This window comes from Melospiza melodia, chromosome 3 (assembly GCF_035770615.1).
Source record: "Melospiza melodia melodia isolate bMelMel2 chromosome 3, bMelMel2.pri, whole genome shotgun sequence".
In the NCBI taxonomy this organism is placed as follows: domain Eukaryota; kingdom Metazoa; phylum Chordata; class Aves; order Passeriformes; family Passerellidae; genus Melospiza; species Melospiza melodia.
Window position 1 is genome coordinate 57978420 of NC_086196.1, and position 23866 is coordinate 58002285.

The 23866-nt window shown below is 37.3% G+C and overlaps 1 protein-coding gene across 1 annotated transcript in view; it reads left to right on the top strand.

Annotated features, from left to right (window-relative positions):
* SMYD3 (SET and MYND domain containing 3) overlaps nt 1-23866 on the top strand; it is a 380229-nt gene that overhangs the window by 20852 nt on the left and 335511 nt on the right. The window contains exon 2 of the mRNA XM_063151903.1: nt 22445-22508. Within this exon, the coding sequence (XP_063007973.1) occupies nt 22445-22508 (64 nt within the window). The remainder of the gene's footprint in view (nt 1-22444; nt 22509-23866) is intronic.

Below are 23866 nucleotides of genomic sequence, written 5' to 3' on the forward strand. Positions count from 1 at the left end.
ATGCAAGGCTCTGTTCTCAGTTTCAGTTCTGCTGTATTTGCAGGTTTTCTAATCGCTGCATTGGAGGTACATAATTCCTGTGGTTGGAACTGTTCAAATCCTTCCCTTCACTTTCTTCATTGGCTGCTTAACTCTTCTGGAGTTTCTATGTTGGTATCTAGTTCAAGTGTTTAAAGTACTCTATCTTTGCATGGCTTCAAATTGCTTCCAAAGTGCATTTAAACTAGTGGTGGTTAAATGCTGTTGGTGGTGGTGTAGTCTGCTTATCTCTTGGATTTTGTGTTATGTTGCTCTTCTGTTTCCCATATGTGTAAACATTCCTGAGAATGGTCCCTTCCTAAATTCTATAACCTTCATCATAACCTCCTGAAATATTACTATGGTTATGTTAATTTTCTGATTTTCATGAAACTGATAGCTGATGTGTTTCTTGCTTTCATTGTCCTGTGTATTAGAGTATGGTATTTGGCTAATTAAATTTATCTGCTTTTCTTCTGTAAGTATGTACTTCTCATAATTTGATAATTATTTTTAAAAGATTTTCTTAGGACTTTCAAAATGATTAGAGCAACTTCTATACATAAGGTTACTTGGATCCTTCTTTGTAGGATAATTTAAACTGTAGAAAATCAGGAGTAAAATTAAAATACTGAAAAAGAAATACATAAAGTTTTGTTAGTACCTTTGTTGTACCAGTGTTCCATGTTATGAAGATTTTAGAGTGTTGGTCAGTTTTAATGTATTAAAAATATAAGCTGAGATGAGGAGCTGAGCAGTGCTAAATATTTACAGCAGAGGAAAGTCAGTAACTTTAGGAAAATGAAGGATTATGAGCTCCTATTTGAGATTTCCAAGTCTATTAAAAAGAGTTAACATGGATATTTAAACTTGCTAATAAATAGCATATGCTTTCTCAAGAAATTGTTCAATTTTGCTCCTACTAGGAACTTTTGAAATCTGTAAGACTAATGCTTCTTGCTGTAAGTAAACTTTGGAGCAGTTGCATTTGCATGCTGTATAAGTTATGATTTCTTTTTGGTGAATTATGGTACTTTTTGAAAGACCAATATTTAGACAAAATTATTTTTCATTTTCCCTCCCCTTTGTTCCTGAAGCTTTTCCAGTTTTGAAAGTAAAAATTTAAAATATAATTTAAAAAAAATTGTCATACAAAATGGGATGCAGTTGACTTTTTTAAACAGCTATCTTGTAACCTCATCTAGTTTATATTCTACTGACTAAAACAAAATGATTATACATGAATCAGTCTCTGTGCTCTTGATTATTGTGGGCAGTGATGCAGGGACCAATTCTAATAGAATTTGCAGGGAAGAAGTCAATTGAGTTTCGACAGGGGTCATGTAGGATCCATAAACTCCCACGGGGCTGTTATCAAAGATGTAACTGTATGCAATGGAGCATAACAGAGCTAATGCCTTTTACTTACTGATTCTTGATTGAACAATTAGTTTGACAGTGGTCACCATGCACTTTGCCCTTATTAGATAGGTTTGATAGTACAAACAATCTTACAAGACATTTATAAGCTTCAAGGTGATTTTAAGTTCACAGGTAATTCTCTCAAAGCTGTGCTTAGGTATCAATTATCAGAGATTTTACTTTTGCCTTCTTGGGTTTAACTCATACTCAATGTGTTTTTTCTTGATATCATCACTGCTTTATAAAACTCAAAAATTATGGGTTTGCCAAGTCCCATTTTAAATCTTTGTTTTAATTGGTTAGTTGGGCTGGTGCCACATGGCCCCTAGAAAAAGGAGAATGAATAAACTTACTGTACATATTGATGTGTGTGTGTGTGTGTTTGTTTTTGAACAAAAATTACCTATGACTGACTCATTTTTGTTAAATAGAGGAAAAAAGAAATTCAGGTTATAATTAACAGGTATATCCCTAAATATCTCTTGTATTTTTAAAAATGGTTAAAAATAATTGGCAAATTTTATGGGGGGCATTGCCTTAGCTATTTATGCCTGCAGTAATGTTTATTAATTGTACGACTTTTGTGGTGAGTACCTTACTAGAGTAATAATCCTTATGGCAAAAATACCATATTACAGATAGCTTTTGTTCTGTACAGTATAAATCTTGTTGAACTTGTTCACTCTAAATTTACAAGTGGTGTAACAATGTGTCATCTCATTCAGTGTTTGTGTTTTGAACCAGTATTGTATTGTCTGTCTCATGTCCAGATAGGGAAACAGGCAGGAAAATCAGAAGTTGTGCACCATTTTAAATGGAAACTTTAACAGATTGCTTTTTAAATTGGTTTATAGCTTTTACATATATAAAGTATTTCTGGCCAAGTGTGGTTAGATGGTAAATATTTGAGAGCTTTCAATATGCACATATGTTACAATATTGAATATTAAAAAGTATTCAGTGAAACAAAGTAACTTTAGTCAGATCCACATCTGGATATATGTTCAAATAATCATTTCCCTTCTTTTTGGAGCTGGAATGTAATTATTTTGATACAGTTCTTACACAGCAGCTGAGTTCTTAATTTAGATGCATTCAAAACTCAGTTTAATTGCAAATCATTCCTGTCTTCTACAAAATAGTCAAGTTATCAGCATTTTTTCTTCTGACAGAAGTATGGGCTTTATCACCTGCAGCTGTTGACTGATCATCAGCTTCTGTGAAATCCAAATCTACATATACATTTGAAGAAAACGGTACTTTAAAAAAAAGAATATCAAAGTGAAACCACCATAATATACTAGGGTTTTTGAAGACATGATTTTTTTTCCCCCAAATTTTAAGGTAAGAGTGGCAGAGTATCTGAAAAATTAGAGAAGGTGTAGTGTACCAGTGTGTGAAATTAATTCTTCTCTATTATTGCAGCTTTGTCTGTTATAGGGGACATTTTTGGCTCCTGAGTCATTGTAAATCATTGGATGCAAATGGAATAATGTGGAAATAGCAGTGATATGTGCAACAATTCTCTGTCTTTGTGATCTTAAATTCATTGCCTTTATTTATTTTTTTCTTAGTAATCATCTTGCTGCTAGATTAAGGTTATCTTTGAGAACTCTTGCTTCAAACCTCCATGCATAAGCAGTAAATACCCAGTTTTCTCTTCTGCTTGAGAGAGAGCAAGGAAATTTTACTGTGGAGTAATTCTTGTTGTCATTGATAGTAAATAGTTGGATGCAGACCCAGAATCTATGCTAATAAGGTAACCTGTTTCCATTTGCAAGAATTTTATTATTCATTCTTTGTAAACCATTTAGGAAGGAGTATGGGCTACCATTGATTAGTCTGTAATTAGTGCTCACAGGCAGTATGGTTGGAGCTGTGTTCGAGGGGAAAATTTATCAGTTTTTAAAAACTGCATGACTTGTGTAGAGGAACTAAAATGCAGACTGCAAAGTGTATGAAATTGCTATGTTTATCATCTACCTAAATGCTACTGTGAGTTCTGCTTTATGTGCAACCGTTCCTCAAAGTGAAGCAGGAGTATCATGCATTACGTTCGTAACAGATTGAAGATGGGCAATTATCATTAAGCCATTTGATGGTGAAGCTTATTCCCCAAGTCAGGAAGCTAGATGCAGGTATTCCACAACAGATTGGGAAAAGGCTTTTCAAAATGACCGCATACTCTGTGCAGATGCACAGTAGAGCATCTGTGCAAGCTTCAGGCAGCCATTTATATACATTAGTGAGAGCATCAGTCCTTGTGTGACTCCTGTGGGGCGTGCAAACACTGCTCAACTGTTATTTTGCTGAAAGATTTTCTTGCCAAATTTTATTGAAGTACATCATGGGGTAACATACAAATGGAGCTGAGATGAAATGGCTACAAAGCCTGTCTGAGAGTCTGCCTTGCTGTTCTGACTTGTGTTTATTCTAGAGTTGGTCTTCCATTAAGTATCAAACCTTCGCAGGTTAGCTACATTTGTCTTTCTTTAGAGCAGCTCCCTGTGCAGCACTAAATTTAGTCAAGCCTACTAATGTGTAATCCCAGTGCCACTGACAGGGCTTGGTGATACTGTTGGTGTTTGAGCTCACTGAAGCCTCCAGCACATAAGAGGCTTTTGTGGCAGCAATGACTGGTTGCAAGAGAAATTTGGAGTGCTCCAAATTGCCCCTGTGGAGGAGGGAGAGGCAAGCAGGGTGCATGTGTCCACCTGTGCTGTTGTGTGCGTTTCTTGTGGTATTTGCTCACTGGACAGTGGTGGAAATGCAGAGGCTGAAGGTGGTGTTGCTCTGAGCCTGGCCACGTTCCTGTCTCTGCAAATGCTGGCCTGCTGCCAGGGTGGGTGATCAACATCTGTGCTCTTCCTCTAAATTGCTGCCCTGGGTTCTGTTGAGCTTGGATCTCTTAAGGTTGGATGATTTTCTTGTCTGCCTCCTTATTCCTTGCATTTGCTTGATGCTTTTACCTTGTTTCCTATTTCATTCTCTGTTTTGTTGCTTTCTAAACAAAATAAAAGTTAAATTTCTGCTGTAATGTTTCAGAATTGAAACTGATGCCACAGTACTTTAAAGTTCTCAAGAATTTAAGACAGTGACCCATTGCCTCTTCCTGCATTGTAGAAAATAATCAGTTGCATAGAACTAAAACAATGAAGTGAAATTAATTGATACCTGTTCATTTAGAGTTCAGTTGAACCTGCAAGCTCATGCCACAGAGGAGAAAATTAAGAATTCCCCCTCAGCCCCCAGGAAGTGAGGGACAAAGGGGGATTTGGAGAAAGCTGTCTTTCATAATTGCAAATATTTTATCAGAAAAGATAATCTGCAATGTGAGAATGTAGGTTTTCAGGTTGCATCTTGTATTTAAGCCATCACTGACACTTGAGTATCTATAGTTGAGGATATATTTGTCCCCTTCTTGTTACTCTAAACAGATACTGTCTTAAAATTGTGTTGTAGTAGAGATTTGTATAATTATAGTCTGTCTTCATAGTTTTGTATCTTGAGCATGGAAAAAACATTGATTCATACAAATTTTCCAGCAGCTAAGTGATTACTGGAACGTGTTGTGTGTAGTGGAATATCAAAGTCAATTATGGATATTCCCAATCTATTAACCTGTATAACATTTCCTTTCCTTTTTTGGTATGATGAATGGTGGAATCTCTGTCACGAGCTCCCAATGTTATTGTATATGGATGTTCCATCCTCTTTCAGATGCATTTGCGAAATTGTTTCACCAGTCAACTGCTTTATTTTTTTAACAGTATTTGTGTAGTTATTGAATGAATAGGTAATTGCAAGCACTTTGAGGTTTTATCTTAAATATAGTAAGCTTCCTGGTTACAGAAATTGCCAAAAATTTATGAATTTCCTGACATTTATTTATTTTTATTAAATATGTGTATGGATTTTTATTTTTTAAAATGAGCTTTAGTTTTACTTTTAGTTACTACTTTTTCTAGCCATTTGTCGCCAACAATAATCTTCTTAAATGTGTCGATATATAAAGGAATCTCTTCTTCTTATTTTGATTCTTTTGGTAGTAGTTTGTGTGGGAGGGTTTTTTCCCCTCCGTTTTTTTTTTGTGGTTTATATTTTGTTTGTGGGTTTTGTCTTTCTTCTGTGGTATGGAAAGAGACTGCTAAAAAGTGTCAAGTATACTTGATAGTGTTCCTTTAGAGCCTTCAGACAATTTGAAAGAGCTGGATTTTCAGGTGGTGTGTGTATGACCTATGCTTACTGATGCTGAATAATGATCTCTTCCATCAGCTCTCACAAAGAGGGATCTGCTCTGTCCCTCTCTACTCACTCTTGATTCTCTATACTTGCTCTTGGATCCCAGGCTGGCAATTTGAGTGTCAGTGTCTCCTGGATGTCACCAAGAGGAATTGGTGACTCAACTCCTATTGGTAGCTGCTTACCAGTACAAATAAATGGTTTGTACTCATTTCTGAGAGATGAATATGTAGATGTATAGCAAGATCAGTGGAGTTGATGGTGGAATTTTCATTGGCACTTAGATTTAAGCTGAACAGGTTGTACTGCACCTGATCAGCCTCTGAAAGTCAGCCCTGCTTTGGGAAGGAGGTGGGACATGATGACTTAAAAATTTCACAAAACTTAACTGGTTTTATGGTTCTGTGATTTCTGTGCTGAGTTGTGGTGTTAGCATCTCTCCACAGCTGCATGCTGCTTTCTCCTTGGAGTTATGAGGGGTCCAGAGAATGGTCCCCACAAAACTTGATTTGAATTGAAAATCTTTAGAAATCTCTTCTTAGGTTGGTGCAATCTATACTTGCTATTTCCTCTTCCCTTTGTTTCCTAATCCCCAAAGCAGACATGCCTATAGCTTTGGTGTTTGTTGACAAATATGTCAGTCAGTGTTACATTTGGAGAATGGACTAATTCCTGCCAATCATTATGTGGGTGGTATACTTATGAATAGCGATCACTTAAACAGCTTTCTGTTAGTGCTGAAGTTTTTGCAAAAGACTTTTTTTCCCAAGGTCAGGTTTTGGGTTGTTTTTGTTACAAAATGTGTGACTCAATGTGTCTCTGTGCTGCACAGTGACTGACTGGAGGGTGCTGCGGGTGCCTGAAGCTTTTCACATGCTGGCTTGACTGCTGGTTTCAGCTGGGTCGTAGCACAAGGGCTGCAGCTCGTAGTTACCCCAATTTCCCCAGCTAACATCATCAGAAACTGGGGTTTTTTTTGCATTGCACAGTCAGTCTGTTTCAGGTCTGACCTGAAACCTAGAGGTTGTGTTTCTGGTGTCAATGCTAATTTCCTTTTTCACTGGTCCGAGGAGAGCAATCTGCTGGAAGAGACTGACCCAGTTGAGTGACTTGTTTTTCTACTACTGCATTCATCCAGCAGTGGTGTAGTAGGTGAAAACTTTGTCAAAGCCTTCAGTGGTACAATGCAAGTCCATTGCTGAGCAAGGTCGTGGCATTCTGCTGTAAAGGTCAGGGCTTTTGGACTTGGAAATCAACACTGGAGAAAGCACCAGTTCTCATTCCCAGAGTAGGTAGATGTCCTCCTTTCATTTACCTAGTTGCCTTTTTCCAGTATTTTTATCTGCAGCTCTCCACTCATCCAGCAAACACATTTTCCACTAGAAAATGCTAATTTGTAAATTTTTTTGATGTATACACGCTAAGTATGGTTTCATAAACAAAATTTTTCTAATCTTAGAAAATATGCTTGAACAGTTTAAAAACAATAAGTATTTGGGAAATTAATTGGTTTCTTCAAGTCATAACTTGGAGTGTTGTTGTATTTTTTGGTAATTACACAGAATGAAAAAATTTTAGGAGTAGGAGAGATCCTAGAACAAGTAATTCCTTTTTCAAAATGCATGACATGAATTCACTACAAAAATGGTCATAAACAGATTTTTTAAAATGTTTTCATAAGAATTCCTGTTAAACATTATAGGGATGATAGGATGGTAGGATGCTTTATTCTGCCAGTTTCTCTGTCTGCAATTAATTTAGGATATCTTGAATATGTTATTTTAATACTACAGAAATTAAATATAATGATAGACTTAATTTAGGATTTCATTTTTCTTGCCAGCATTCTAAAATATCTGTACTTAAAATAAAATATAATTTTCTTTTCAAAGTCAATGTTCCTGTGAAAATAAAAGCACCTTCTAAGGCCATGTACAAATGTTAATAAATTGATAATCTGTTTTTATCCTTAGCTAACAGAGTCTAGATCTCAATGACTTTTTTTTTTCCCCAAATGTGTTTTTGGGTTTTTTTTGGTATGTGGTAGCACTACTAAGTGTGTAATAATTTCAAAAGAAAGAGTTGTACAATGTTCTTCTGGTGTCCTAAAACAACTGTTTTGGCACTGCCTGGTTTATATTAATATGTCTGATACTTTCATAGGATTTATACTTTGGTTTGGGGTTATGTGCTTATATATATTTATTTTTAGCAGATGACCACATATTTATTTATTTTGGCAATATCTTTAATCTTTCAGAAGACTTTTATCCCCTAATCCCTTAGTTTTCTAGGCAGACCTAGAGCATCTGTTTGCAATTCTGCCTTGGACATTGCCAGCACAAATTAGTCTTGGAAACTCACTTCACATCTTAGCTTAAAATGTTCACAGACCTTTTCAAGGTTCATGAGCCTTACAAGAACCATTAATACCAAATATGCTCTAATCCAGATTTCCACCCAAGTTTCTTAAAAATCATTACAAATATGAACCTGGCAGTTCCCCTTTCCAGTCAGGTTGGTTAAGGAATTTCTGCTGTGTCTTGTTTATTGGGAGACTGCTGCTCCTCACCTAACCCATAGTTTACAATGAGGAATAAAGAAGAATACTGTAAAATGGTGGTGTGTGTGATTCATCCATCAGTTCCACCAGTCCTTGCCTCATCATGCTTGGTTTTTTTTTTTTGGCAAAAGTCTGAACTTGTGGAATTTTTTGTTTGTTTGTTTTTAAATGAAGACAGTGGTCAAAGCCTTAGGGATTTTTTTTATCTCTTGAAGAAGGGCTCATCTTCAACAGTGCAAAGACCTAGTATCATGATGGGATCTTTTTATCAAGTTAGGTGAAAAAGTAGCATTGTATGAAGTAGAAAATTGTGGCCCTGATTCAATAAATGATTCTGTGCCAATGTCTTCCATAATATGCTCCCAATTTAAAGTTGGGAGACACCTGGCATATATATATATGTTTATATGTAATAGCATAAAGGAAAGCTTTTCAGTTTTGTGAATGTTTCTGTTGTGAAGAAGTTCTACAAAATTCAAGGGTTGCTGATGTGAAGCTAACACATTTTGTTAATTGCATGCAACCAGCATGCACTTAGCCTGACTTCAAAAACACTGGTGTACAGCAGAGGGGATGCCGCAACTCAGCCCTGCTGAGTAAGGGAGAAATATCTGTATAACAGCAGACTGAAAATTCAATGTGCTTTATGGAAGAAAACAAGAATTATTTTGAGGTAAGAACACAGCTTAATTAAAATATGTAATTTCTCTAATTGACAGCCCTGAACACACATATATTTAAACATAACCTGTTCAATGTAAAAGCCATCATACCAGTAGATCATGCACTACGTGCCCTTTTCAAAATACAGTTTACTTTTAAATCAAATAACCCAAATCAGTGTGGATCATCTCTTGGCTAGGTTTTGGACTTGAAATCTCAGTGGTTCCTTGACTGAATGGAGTTTTGTTGCTGTGAAGGAATATCATTGTCCTCAAAGGTGAATTTTGCCATGGCAACAGGAACTGCATCATACTGGGTTAAAGGTATTCCTTACCTATTTGTCATGAGTTTTATCCTTCCTGTATTGGAATGTTTTTATAATTTTTATATTGTATTAGCAGAGTACTGCATATACATGCAGCACTTACAAATGCATTCCTCAGGCAAATATTTTAGTAGTGGGACTTGTTTTTTTGTTTGACTGAACTGTGTTCCCTTTGCTACTTCTTCATGAAATCAACTGATCTCTTTTTCAGATGGTGTATTCAGGTTTTGAGAACTCCACCAAAAGAAGTCAAGTAATTTTATGTGGAATTCTTATGTTCAGCTAAAACTGTAGGTGTAATTTGGATTCTTTAACCTGTTCTAATAATCTGTATGCAGTTAATCAGAGGCATTCATCCATTGCTAGCTGAGAAATATTCCCAGTTATTAACAGCCAGTGTCTTGATTAAAATGAAGCAAACCAAAAATCCCTAATCCCCAAACTACACCTGCATCTCCTACTGTTTATGCTGACAATTTGACTTTGCTTTTTTGGTCAGACATTAAGAAGTGACCTTCTTGGGCAGTTATTTCCTGCACAGCCTGAGGAACCAGGGTGACAGAGGTTGGGTGTTTTGCCTCAGTCTGCAAGTCACTTGGTCTTGCACATGTCCCATGGAGGAACATTTTCTCTGCATCTCTTATGTGCAACTTTGCTTTGTACAACTCATGCTTTCAGAAGAAACTCAAATCAGTTTTACCTTAGGTAGTTGTTGCAGTCATGTAACAAGAGTGGGGACTCAACATAAGCTACTTAAAGCTGTTGGCATGCTGCAGTGTGAGTGAAGCATGCACAGGAGAACCTCTGGCTCTCCCTCCATTTATAATGACAAAGTAAGCAATTTGGATGTAAAGTTTGACTGGAGACCAGAATTCAAGCAGTACAGTAAGCTGGATGTAGGGTTTATGTGGATCCCTCTGATACTGCACCAGCCTTTCCAATGTGCACAAGTTCACTTGTGTGCACTGGCTGGCGCCGCTGTTGAAGGGGGCAGGTGCCCAAGGTGTGAGGAACCTCTTGAGAGTTTCACTGTGTTACTGCAGGAGTGGTGGTGGATGTTCAGAAAAGGTGGTGAGTTAGAGTGCAACACTTTCGGGAGATACAGGAGGAAATAACAGATATGAGATGAAAAGTCACAGTAGGAATAAAATGCCAACAGAGGTAGTATATGTATGGATAAGAATATGTTCTTGTATATGCATGCACTTAAACTTTATATTTTGCAATCTTGATGAAAGTGAGATTTTTATAAAACAGTGTGGTTGCAGTGGATCATTTCTTCCTGCAAGCTTTTTCAGCTCATTGATTTGAGGCATGGTTGACTTTAGAAATTACCAGAGGCTCATTTTTCTCCAACATATACTGCAGGCATTTATTTATTCTGCAAAGCAGAGCATTGCTTGTGATTATTTAACTTTTACTGATACCTATAAGCCATATCAGCACTGACATACATTAACAAAATCCCCAGCTCTCTCCCAGCAATTGCCTAGTACAATAAACCTTCACTTTCTTCCTTTGCAAATAAGGAATAACATATTTCTCATTTTCCTGTACTGTGCTCTGCAGAGTTTCATTCCATGGTTGTTGAACTGAAACAAATAATCTGATTTCACTCATGACCCATTGCTAAAGCTACGGTATAATGATTAAAGGCTCATATTTCTTGGCCATGGAGAAAATGAAATTTAACTGACGACTTATAATGATGTAAAAGTAGTACCTTCTGGAACATAAACCCCAATTTTAACTAGGTAATTGTGCAAAATCCATGGCCAATCCATATCAATTTGTGATTTTCCTTATTAGTTTAAACCTCCTTGCTGTGTCTATGCCCATTTGAAGCTTCTTCAATACCAGTGGCAATTTTTGAAATAGAAAAGTGTGTTCTGATATATTGTCATTGGAACAAATCAGCAGGAAGGTAAACTGCAATCTGTTAGCTTATGACAGATATTATGGCTTGGCAGCTCCTCTTCTTTTAACATTTGCTATGGAATGTTCTAAGAGAAGCATGAGAACTGGTAGCTAAGTGTGGGGAAGCATGCTACATGTTGAAATTGCTGTGACTTAATTAAGAAATAGTTTTTTAAAATTAAAATATTAAAACAATAGCTTCAGATTTTTAAAATCACTTGGTTGTTTCTCATGTTGATGCAACATCATTATTCTGTTGCCTGATAAAACGAGCTAGAAATGGAGACACTTTCACTGAAAAATACATGGGAATTTTTAATAAAAAGTTAAGATGAAACAAAAGTAGTTCAAGTTTGATCTTCATTTCTACAGCTCCACAAGGATTTATGAAAACTTATTTGCAAATATTATCTGTGCTTTATCTGTGTAAAATGGTTTCTGGGAGACACTAAATGATTTTGACGTTTCCTAGTTTGAATAGGTCTCTTTTGTGAAGGTATTGACTGTAGTTAGAAATGTAGCAATACTTATTTCAGAACCAGTTTGTGAGAGAGAGCTGCCATTTGCAGGTACGCCTGAGCATTTACATATCTTCAAACACATCAGTTAGTGAGATGGAAATTTTCAGGATTACTCCTGGGGTTTGATGCCTTCCTGGTCAAACTGTTGATTCTTCAGCAGGAAAAATTGTACTAAAGCTAGTGATGGCAAGGGGCTCCAAAATACATTTTGGAATTGGGCTGGATTCTTTAAAAAGACCTTTTTGCTGGAAATGGGCAAACTTTAAAACTTTGAAGAATGTATAGGTTTTGGTTACTGAAAGTTTCTCTAGAGTAGGTGGGAATTAGACTTAGGCAAATTAACACTAGGGCTCACAGCTGTTAAATTATAATTCCTTTTTTTTCCTCAAAATACATGGGTGTTACTATAGCTAGAGGCATTTCTTTTGACTATGTTTTTGTTTCTCTACTGAAAAAAAAAAAAAAAGAAGGGAAACTTGGATAACTGCTCTCTGAAACTGGAGAAACATCTATTATGCTTTTAGCCATCGGATGTCACCAGAGTACAGAGAGTAAGTATTAGATGATGTGGAACTGATTTATGACTTCCCTGGCTGTTTATTTTGGACTGGGAAGGCTCCAGCCTTGGAGAGGCTTTCTCAAATCAGTAGTCTCAGCATCTTGACCAGTTTCATCATGTCTCTGATTCTCTTAAATTCAGAGTATTGGGCATGAAATAGGTTCAGCATCATGTCCCGCCTCTATAGGGTCATTGACAAGAGTGAAGCAGGAGAGGAAGCAAACAAGAGGTGAACAAATATCACCACAGAATTTAGCATTGGTATTTCCCTGCCTGTTACAGTGGCATGATTGGGAGAGGCCTTGAAAACCACTTGTGTCCCCACTGCACACATAGTGCTGGGATTGCTAATTAGCTCAGGTACCTCATTTGCTCCCTGCTGTTGGGTGGTGGTGCCCTGCCCGGTTGGGTGGCTTGGCCTCTGCTCTGTCAGGGGCCTTTTGGGCAGCCCTGGGCACTGCCAGGGCTTTGCTGTAAACACTGAACCTGCAGTGGCTCAGCTGAGTCTGGGGACTTCTGCAGGAGTCTCAGTACAAACACGTTAACTAAGGCACAGGAGACCCTTACAAAGACCTTTGAGAACCAGATGAGGCTCTGGTGAGTCTTTATGGACTTTATGCTTTGAGATGTGAAAAGTTTAATGAGTATGTTTTTTAACAGTAAGATTTCTTCCAGGTGATGTGGCATTATAAATGGACTTTAGGGCATTTTAGTTGTAAAGCTTAACTTTAAGTTTCAGCTACTATATGGACAGTCCTGGTTGAAGGTCTTGCTTTCCATCAGTAATGGTGCAATGCAGGTCTGTGAAAATAAAAATTTGGTTTTAACTACTTATAGGAGTCAATGGTAAATATATATACATGTATGTATGTGTATATATATATATATGTATATATATGTTCTGCATTTTCTGAATAATTTCTATGTAGCATTGCTGTTCCTATGCTAACATGAAATACCTTCATTCTTACTGGTGAACATTTCCAGAATTAAGCATTAATGAAGGACCTATAGAATCTACCTTTCAGTGACACATAAATGAGGGACACAGAAGGGGAGACATCCCTTCTGTATTGACATCCAGAATCTGTTGGAGAAATAAATGAGAGGTGTGACATAAGAGATTTTATTTCAGCACTTGATAGAAAGAAGCTTTGTAAAATGTTTTCAGATCAATGCTTGGAAGGGCCACTCTGATGCAATCTGAAAATTGCTGTAAGGAGTATAAAGCGAGAAAGGATTTGAGGCTTGTGGGGAAAAAATAAGACTTCTTGGAGATGAAAAAACAATGCCTTTGTCATCTATAAAAGGAGAAAGGCGTTCTGAAATGGGAAAGATGTTGAAATTGAGTAAATTAGAGGAAAAATATGACAGGGATAAAATACAAAAGATTTGAGGAAAAAATATCATGGAATGTGTCAGTTAATGGTAATTTAAAAGGCTGTGGATCCAACTAAACTGCAAGAGAACTGGTTAGGCAGCTATTTGTAAATTTAGTACAAGTGTTTATTGATTTGCTAAAAGTGATCTTTTTTCAGGTTTTCCCAGTGTCTCACAGTTGAGTAGAATAGGTTTTGAGATAAACAGTGGTACTCTGGTACTCTCAGGAATAGTCTGCATTTCTAGGAGGTGAGGATGGACTCAATATGAGAAGTGCCTTTGTCTGAGGGAAACATATATATATATATATATATATATGTGCATTTAAAGTGCATCCCAAGAGAAACAGGTACAGCCGAAAACTATCCTGCACTAGAGGGATGGATTGAAGTGGGAAGCAGAATTACAGATGTCAGGAACATTTTCATGTTCTTCTAATGCAAAAGTCTTCACTGAGTTTTTATGAGTTCATGACAGGACCACTTCAGATGTCTTGTGAAACCTCACTATATCAGATTGCACCTGAGCTGGAAGCAAGCTGTTTCTCTGCCCTTTCTTCTATTTGATAGGAGCACATTTTTCCTGCATTTTACTCACATTTTCTACCTTTGCAGGCCCTTCAGCTTATAAGTAAGCAGAACTGACTATTCTGTTCCAGTCACACCTATTTGAATCTTAACTTGGATGTGATCTGAGCACAAGGGCTAAGCAGATTGAAAATGAAGAGTTCACTTGATGTATATCCTTTCCCAATTCTAAATCTACAGGGCAAAAAGCACTGGTATTTATTTTGAGCCTATCTGTGTTACTATGTCTGTCAAAGATTTTTGCCTGAAATGTTTTACTTTTTCGTTTGTCACTTTCAAAATATGTTCCATAGGGAATGAAAGATCTTTTGGGCATAGATGTTCACATTTGGAAAAAGAAAAGCAAGCGAATAGGCATTGCAGGATCTCTAAAAAATGTTTATGTGAAAAATATATATGTGGTCAAGAAAGGAAAGGAGCTAAAAAAAAGAAAAAAGCTCATGAAGATATTCTTCTCTGAGAGGGTCAGAGGGGTTTGTATTTCATTGAAAATTATACATGCATATGATCCCAGAGGCAATACTAGCAGGATGTAAATGTTTACATCAGTATGATATTTTAGAGTAACAGCTTTGTTTTGGTGGAACATTGACCTATGGGTTGAAGAAAAAACTACTTAGATATACATCAGATTAATGACAAAATTAATCATTTTTATAGGGAGAAGTGAAAGATGGGATGTTTTATTATACTTAGCTTCATTGGATTTTAACCACATGTTCCATAAATGAGCATTTAAAAATTGCATGTAGCTTTTTTTCCAGGTTACTAAGTTATAGATATGACCTTTTCATATTTTGAAATATAATCTTAGTCTTGCACAGTGTTTGGCTTTCTTCTTTGATTGAAATCCCAAGGTGGAATGAATGTAGTGTGTGACTGAAAATAATCTGTTTAAGCCTGAAATTGCTGGAGGGAGGCATGTTGGCATGCCCACTGCAGGGAAGCCCTGGAGATGGCCTTGATTTGTGAGAAAGCAGCTTTGCAGGGCAAGGAGGTGCCACAGACAGTTTGTAGGAGTTCCTGATGCTCTTGGAGCCACCTTCTGCTGTGATGCTGTTTCAGTGCTCTCAGTGGGGGACAGCTGTGAGTTTTGCTGGGGAATAATGACAGTGTTTTCACACAGCCACTGATTTCAGTTGTGAAATCAGTTTGTTTTATTCATCGTGAATGTTGATAAAGTGTGTGTGTTTATTTCTACATATACTGTGTGTACACTTCTATAAATGTAAATATATTCTAAAGCCAGGCTTGTCTTCTAGGACAAAAACCTCCTCGTTTTGGGATATGCTGAGCACTTCTGAACGAGTTTTAGGGTCTTGTACTACTGAAAATGCTTCTAATGTAAATATTTTTGGTTTTAGTTGAGAGATTTTTTGGTGTTTTCATGTAGCATGAGAGGTAAATGTTGAATGGAAAAGTAGAATTCAAAGTTAAGATTAAATTTCATGCCAATTTGAGAGCCATATGTTTTGGTATTTCTTTTTATAAGTTCCTTCACTAATTTTATTGGAAAGCACATCTGAAGCATTTCACCATTTACCAACTTAGTGGAGAAGGGTATAATTCTGTTCTAGGTTGTATAAAGTAATATAATAAGTGCTACATTTTAGTGTCTTTCTCTTAAAAAAATGCATGTGATTTTTTTTGTTTGTTTGTCTTTTTTCAGTTTAACCATGGGAGTGACGTCTTTGTGGCTCTAGATAACTTTTCAATTTCAGCAAGGAATGTCTCACCATTCTCTTTCAAAATAGCGCAAAGAGGTTTTGAAAAGTCAATGCTCTCCTATCTAAATTTGGCGATACTTCAATCACTGAGTGAACACAAGGACCAGTTTCTAAGTTTCTATACAGAAGGAAATGAAATCTAGTACTTGGAATTTTTTTCTTTTTTTCTTTTCCCCAGCCTTGACATTGGCTCCTGCAACCTCCAAAAGAAAAAAAAAACCCTAAAATTCCAATGAAGATTGTCAGGAAGGGTTATACTGCAATGAAGAAGTGACTAGACCTTTACAAATTTTGTTTAGAATATGTTTTTCAGTTTGCAGACCAGGTATTCTTCAGAAGAAAAAATAAGATGCAGAAAAGAATGATGGGAGATATACCTACTACACCAAACCAAAAAAAAAAAAAGATCCAGAAGCTCTTAAAGTTGTGTGACCCATACATCTGTGGAGTGTGAATTTTAAAACCGAATACAGACAGTACATATGTAAAAAAATATTTGTAAATTTTGAACAGAACTGACACCTATTCTAAGCAGAAGGATCATCTTTCTCCTCATCCACTGAATTCTGATTTTTCCTTGTAGAATATATGCACAAATGTTTCAGGGTGTTACATGGATGTCTGGGTATAACAAGAATTACAGAAAATAACAGCAAGTGGGCATTCAGGGTTACAAGTAAGACTTCAGAAACCAAGATTTAAGTTATGGCTAGTCATTCTGAGTGTCAAATTTTTGTTTCTGCTAGTAAGTAGTGTCCTTTAGAGTGCAAATTGTCTTAACTAACCTTTCATCAACAGGTTGGTTGTTCATGTGTTCTCTTTTACCTGGACAATGCGATACCACTTCTGTAGAGGGTTCAGGTATGAAATAGATTATCATTTTATTTGGAAGTAAAGTAGGTGTGTTTTCCTTATATAAAAGGTCTTAGTTCTCACTTGAATAATGATCTGATCTCTGATCACTGATAACCATCACAGGCTAGCTCTAGTGGCTATCTTTAACTCTAATTCTACCTCTCAGAATGCTATTTCCCAATGCTGCTCTTAGGTTAAAAAAAAATATGAAATTGTGTACCTAATGCAATGAAGTGTGCATGTGGAGAATATGGGAGATTTTTTCACTACTTTTAGGAGCAGAGAATTCAGAGGCTTCTTACCTGGTGTACTCATGTTTGCCCAGATCCAGTGTGGGACCTGAGAGCAGTGTACAGCATAACCTTAGGGCAGAAAAGCCTGGCAGCCTTATTTCAGAGGCTATGGGCCATGGGGCTTGTGGAAAGCATCTTCTCCTCTGCCAGCTCATCTGAGACTGCAGAGCAGGTCTGGGGTCCTGGCAAGGGAGAGCCATGAGCCTGCCAGGCTGAGCCAAGTCAGCACCCAGGAGCTTGGAACCCCAGCTGTGCCCCTGCTGTGGGCACAACTCACTGGCTGCAGAGTTGTTGCTTGCCCAGGGCTTGGATTTGGGATGTTGCAGACACATTTGCCCTGAGTTGTGCTGCCTGGCCCTCAGCACTGTTCACCCTTGTCCCCAGAGCCACCTTCCCCCGAGTGCCTGGTGCCTGTGTGAGCCAGCAGTGCAGTAGCAGCTGGGGACCAACTGTGTTGCTACACCTCATTATTGGGAGAGAGGTGTGGAGAGAAAGCTGTAATTACATTTAACATAACCACTGTGCTCTCAAATCTACCAAATGTAAGATGGCTGTTGGCTCTTCACAACTTTATTTTTATTATTAGAAGACAGAAGCAAATTAGTTAAAATGATGAATTACTTTTTTGCTTACTGTAGGTATTGATTGCTTTCACTTTGTGACAGGTCTGAAATGCACATACTTTAGAAAATCCAAGTAGACTTTATGCACTTGACAGGCTTGACTGAATTGCAAAGGTCTGAGAATTTGTTCAGGAAATTAGTTCAGCTTGACACACACTGGAAAGAGCTGCTCTTTTCATTCATGTATACAGGGCAGGATTATTAACTGAAAAACAATATCAGCAACAAAAATGCAGGAGGGGATTTGTGTGAGATAGTCCTGTTTTCCTGCAAGATGTGGCAGAAGTGTGAATAAACTATGTGGAAAGGCATGTTGAATGCAGTCTGGTAATCAGTTCTGTTATATCTGACACTTATCTTGTGAATAGGGCTGAAAGTCAAGTGCCTGCAATCAGTGGAGAAGTGTAGATGCATTGCCATTATAAATTAAGTAGTCTAATTGTATTTGGTTGACTTTGTTGTGGTATTTGAAATTTATTAGGCCATTTCCTGGCATGCAGAAAATATTATGTGATGTTTTTAGAAATGCACATTTTTTTAAGTTACGTGAGTGCAGGTGTGGCTCTGATAGGACCTGTTAGTCCAGGCAAACCTTTGTTAACCTCTTCAACTTCTTAAGATTTTAATCACGTGTTAAAAAAAGGGGAAAAAAGTTCTAAGGAGGATGTGCCCACTCAGGCAATTCCAGTTGAGCTGTCTTACTTGTTTTTCCCCTTTTAAGTTTTCTTTTGTTTCCTGTCCATATCAACCTCCTGGAAATTGTTCTAGCCACCTCTGCATTTGGTGTTGCTCTTTTGCCTTCTCAGTACACATTGGAAGAGCTAATTCTACGGACAGTGTTTGTAGACAATAATGATGATAAGATTTAGCAATAACCAAATTCCTTAGAGGAAAGATTATTAACCTGACCATAATATTATGTTAGAGGTCAACTGACAACTACTGCTTACTTTGAGTTTTGGTTTTTCTTGTTGTTTTTCATTTTAGTTGTTTGTTTTAGTACAGGGCAAGATGCTCACTTTTGCTTGTTTTTTCATAAGGGGTTTTGGTAATTTGCAAAATCTTGTTTATACTGTGTTGGAAAATTAGTAATTTATTTTTGGTTGCTGCATCTTTCCTTTTTGTTGCAGCAGAAAATTTTTTAGAGATTGAAGTATAACTGAATCCATTATATCAAATTTTGTGCATTTTCTCATCGATTAAATTAGTCACATTCGGTGAGATGCAGTAGGTACCTTTTAGGAGACCTGATACTATCTCCAGGTGAAGTTTACAGGTAATAAGAAATGCATGGGAATATCTGACAGTGACTTTAAAATTCCTTTAATAAAGCCTATGACATCAATAAAATATTGAGAAGGACAGAAATATACCAGGGAAATTGCATTACTTCTTAAAATGTTCTAAAATACATAAATCCTCTATATATGTATACGTGAATCTGACTATAAAGGATTTAAGAGTTAGAGCTTTAGATCATGCTGTTTTACACTTAGTATGCCATGTAGCATGATCCAGAGATGTTATAAATACAAAGGAATTTTTTTTTTGGTCCAGGAAGGGAAAGAAGGATTGGAAGGGAAAGCAATGTTTTCATTAGCAGCTTTACCATTCAGCTCTCTGACAGGCATTCTACATCTACTTGTCATTCAAAGAAATCTCAAAGATGAATGGATACTTCATTCATTAAAGGGCACCAGAAGGGAGTTGCCTAATTCAAATAATCTGACTGAAGTGTCAGTTTGACAAAAATTCCAGTTTTGAGTGGTGATTAGATTTTTGTGTTATGTGTTTGTTACTGCAGCATTGTTAACCCTTGGGGACAAGGGTAACAAAGGAAATATTAATGTAAGGTGTTGAAGCTTCTGAGGTTGCTGAGGGAATTTGATGCTTTGTGGTAACACATCTGCTAGTTGTGTTACAAAAGAAAGATGGAATATGTGTTAGTGACTTGACACACTAATGATTCCAGTAAATCCTGGCATCTCTTGGGAAATTCCCAAGAGATATACCAAGGCCAGGTATCCTTGCAGTGTATTAAGGTTATTGCATCTAGCCGTCTGATGGAAGAATGTGAAAACTTATGGGTTGTTGTGGGTATTGATTCATTTAAATTCAGCATCCAGAAAGTTTTAATTATTCTGCTTTGGAAATTGCATCTTACCTGTTGCTGCTGGGACTATGTGGTACTTCAGTGTGTTTGGGGCTAAAATTGCACATGCTCCCTTTTCAACTCTGAACTCCTTATTGTATTTTGGTGAATAACATGTAGAACGAACAAAATCTGCCTGCAAAGTGTTTTTGCTTGAGCTTCTAATCTAAATTGAGAAATATATCCTCCTCTACGAGAATGTGGTTAAGCTTGTGTCATTGCTCAACCTTGAAGATGAAACAGCTCTCCCCAGCTGGCAAAATGACGATTTCACACTTGTTTCTAACTCTGAATCATCCTCAGGCATTGCACCTTAAAATCAAACACCTATTGTACATGCACAAGATTTTAGATTCTGTTTATAGAAAAACAGTTGCTAGTTTTTCTGTCTCAAGGGCTGGCTTTTCAGGTAGGAAGATAAAGAATGCTGTTGGAAAATATCTACTTATATCTGAAATGTTTATAAATTATTTTTCTCCTGGTAGTTAGTATGAATATCTACAAAATATTGTGTGAGAAAATAGGGTTTTGCAATACAAATGAAAATATTTTTACTTGATTATAATGAACTGTTCATAATGCTCTTCTTAATATTTGACCAATGCAGCAGTCTAAACTCCCCAAATGCTTATAAGAGTCCTAAGGTAATGCACCAGCTCTTACTTTTAATAATTCAAACACAGTAAGACTTTGATATATCAGCAAAATACCTTTCTCACTTATGGGACCTGAGGGAAAGGGGAGGTTGGGTTTTGCTAGAGGATGGATGCTCCATGGCATTTCTGGTGTGCTCCTACTCTTCAGTTTTGGCATCATAGCTGAAATAAGTGGGCTACATTCTTTATCCAGAAGTTCCAGATTGCAGTTTGTGGGCATGCTGATTCTGTCTGGTTTGCACGTGGCCTTTGGATAGATAGTGTTCTACCTTTTTGAAGTCACCCAGAGAAATTAAGATTTGGGAGCAACTGAGTGGTGTAAGTGAAAGAAGGTCATGTTGTAAAGCAGTTGGTCTGGGAATCTGACTCTGTGGTGTACAGTCTCTAGATGGCTGACCGCAGCAGAGGAGTTTTCTTTTGGTGACGGCAGAGACAGCAAATTACATCTTTTCATTGCATCAGGTGGGAGTGCAAGTAAAAAGTGCACATCTGGTGCTGATGTGCAGACACCAGGAATCTTGCAAAGTCAAGTCCTTAATCTGATCACTTAAACTTGCCCCTTCAGTTTGAAATGGGCTGTTATAGGCAGTTATTTCCCAATTAAATTGGAAAGCTGAATTAATCTATATAATAAAATTTGAGGCAGCTAAATGTAAAACACTATAGCAACCTAAAGATACCATTACTAAAATTACTTTTAGAAGGGGACAGTGGCATGACTGAGCCCTCTTTCCTTGCCTTGTAGAAGGATGGGGAAGGGGGTACTGAGGAATTACGCCTGATGATAATTTGTTGGGTGTAAAATGAGCTGTGTTCAGCCCTGTGCAGCTCACAAGGGAGTAGTGGCACTGAGTGGGGTACCTGTGCTTCTTCACTGAGATCAGAGGGGCAGCCAGGAGGAAGTCTGAGGGGAAGTAGTAATGGTTGTGCTGTCCACAGAGCCCAGATAATTGTTGTGTCTGTAATGTAAATTGCCCACCTTTGGTTTTAATAGCAACAAAAACCCATAGAGTTTTCCCAGCCTAGTTAATGACCATAACTCACATGAGCAGCCTTGCATGTTGAGAAATGAAAGTGAGCACTTTGCAGTGTACCAGAATAATGCATCATGTTCAGTATCTTCTATGGGAAAATGAAGGGGAAGGGAAGCCTCAAAATTTTTCATTTCTACTCACCCAAAGTAAATATCTTTACTTAGACGTTTGAGGTACAAGATTTGCTCTCTGTGTGCTTTCACATTAAATGCTTACTTACTGTCTAAAAATGTACAGAACTTCAGTGATATTTTCTTAAGTCATATAGATAAATTAAGATAGTATCAGAAAACACTGCTACAGTCAGGAGGTGCTTTTAACCTTTAGATTGTAATGTATAGGTCTGGTAGTTCTCCTTCTAGTTTTCATTGGATTTTTATACTTCCCCCATGAATTTTTATTTTGTTTTCATTGTCCACTGATCAGACATGTTTTTTTAGAATAGAAATTTCTGCTGACATGTCAACATTGGACTGTGTTATAAAGATAAAATTTGATGTCACAGCTGCAGGTTCACAGCAAGGTCTTGTTTAAGACAGATAGTGATGCTTGCTTAAGACAAGGCTCAGATAGTAAATAGATTAGCTAGCTGTGTTGCACAGCTCTAATTATGATGATATCTACAAAATCAAACTCCTCAGAGTTACAACTACGTGACAAAAGCACATTTGATAATTTTCCTGTTAGTCCAAAATGGCCTCAGGGATGCGGAGTGACACAAGTAAAGGGTTGTGACTGTAGCTCTGAATATAACTATGTACAATTTCTTCTTGCATTACAGTGCATTTTCTTGTTTTAAAGATTTTTTTTGTGACTTGGAAAATTTGGAAACTGCTAGTTAGGTAAGAAGGATAAATACAAAACTTGATCTGTATTTATAACCCTTTTTCTTTTTCTTTCTAAACAGGAATGAAAATCTGCACAGATGCTCTCAGTGCAAGGTTGCTAAATACTGTGGTAGAACTTGTCAGGTAAGATAAAAATAACAGCTATAAAGGGTTTAAGAAAATAGGCATTTGAAGACTTCTTTTACAGTCTCCTTAAGTTTTGCATGTTGTCATACCTTCACACTGTAATTTATTTGTAGTTTTGGACAGAGTGGTTAAAAATGCTGGCTTGTTTTATTTGAGTATTTTTAAAGCTACAAATGTGAGATTCTGGTAAGTACAAAAGACAAAAATAAGTTGAAATGTGTGGTGTTTGACTGTACTTGGTGAGAGGGGGAGGAATAATTCCTAAGCTTGTCTGTAGATTGAAAGCTCTGATTCAATTTTGCAGTAAAACAATTTGTATTTCAGGAGTACTTTTTATAATGGTAAATTGTATATTCCAATTTTTTAAGAGGAAATAAGGGTCAAGAATCTGTTGAGAAGAGAAGGCTTTAAGGAAAACTGCATCTCTGAGGAGTTTTTCAAGGAGAAAAGTAGTGCATGGCAGGAGGACAAGGGAAAACAGGCTTAAGTTGAAAGACCAGAGGTTTGCATGGGATACAAGGAAAAGCTCTTGACAGCCAAGAGATGGGACAGGCTGGCCAGAGTATTTGTGTGATCTCTGTGTTTGAAGGTTTGGAGACCCTACTGGATAAAGCTCTGAGCTCGGTCTGACCCCAGAGCTGACCCTGCTTTGCAACTAGAGCTCTCTATAGATCCATTCAGCCTGAGGTAACCTGGGATCCTATCCTAGGAAATATTTCTCAAAGGTGAAAAGTTCTCAAAGGCCTAAAACCTCAACTTTTATATTTGACTTGATATAGAGGATTGCCTCGTAGGGCACTTGAAGTTTTAAATGGTTCCTCTTAGTTTTGCACTGTGATTTTTTTTTTTTTTTGGTGGTAGGGTGAGGGTTGGTAGTGGTTGGGTTTTTAGGTGAGGGTGTGTGTGTAGTTTTTTTTCCTTTCCTAAATAGAGAAAAATGAAGAAAAGAAGTTACTGGTCAAAGTGGACTAGCAGTAATACTCTACAAATTTTTCAGCTAAGTCTTTGACATTCCAGCAATCATGGAATTAAAGCATCATCAAATGGCTAGTGTTGGAAGGGACCTTAGAGATCATCTAGTTCCTTGGGCAGACATCTTTCACTAGATCAGGTTGCTCAAAGCATTGCTCAAAGCATGCCATCCAGCCTGGCATCAAACACTTCCAGGGATGGAGCATCCACAGCTTCTTTGGACCACCTGTTCCAGTGCCTCACTACCCTCACAGTAAAGAAGTTCTTCCTGCTGTCTAAGCTAAGTATACTCTCAGTTTGAAGCCATCTCCTTTTGTCCTATCACTACATGCCCTTGTAAGCAGTCCCTCTCCAGGTCTTTAGTAGGCCCCCCCATTCAGGTA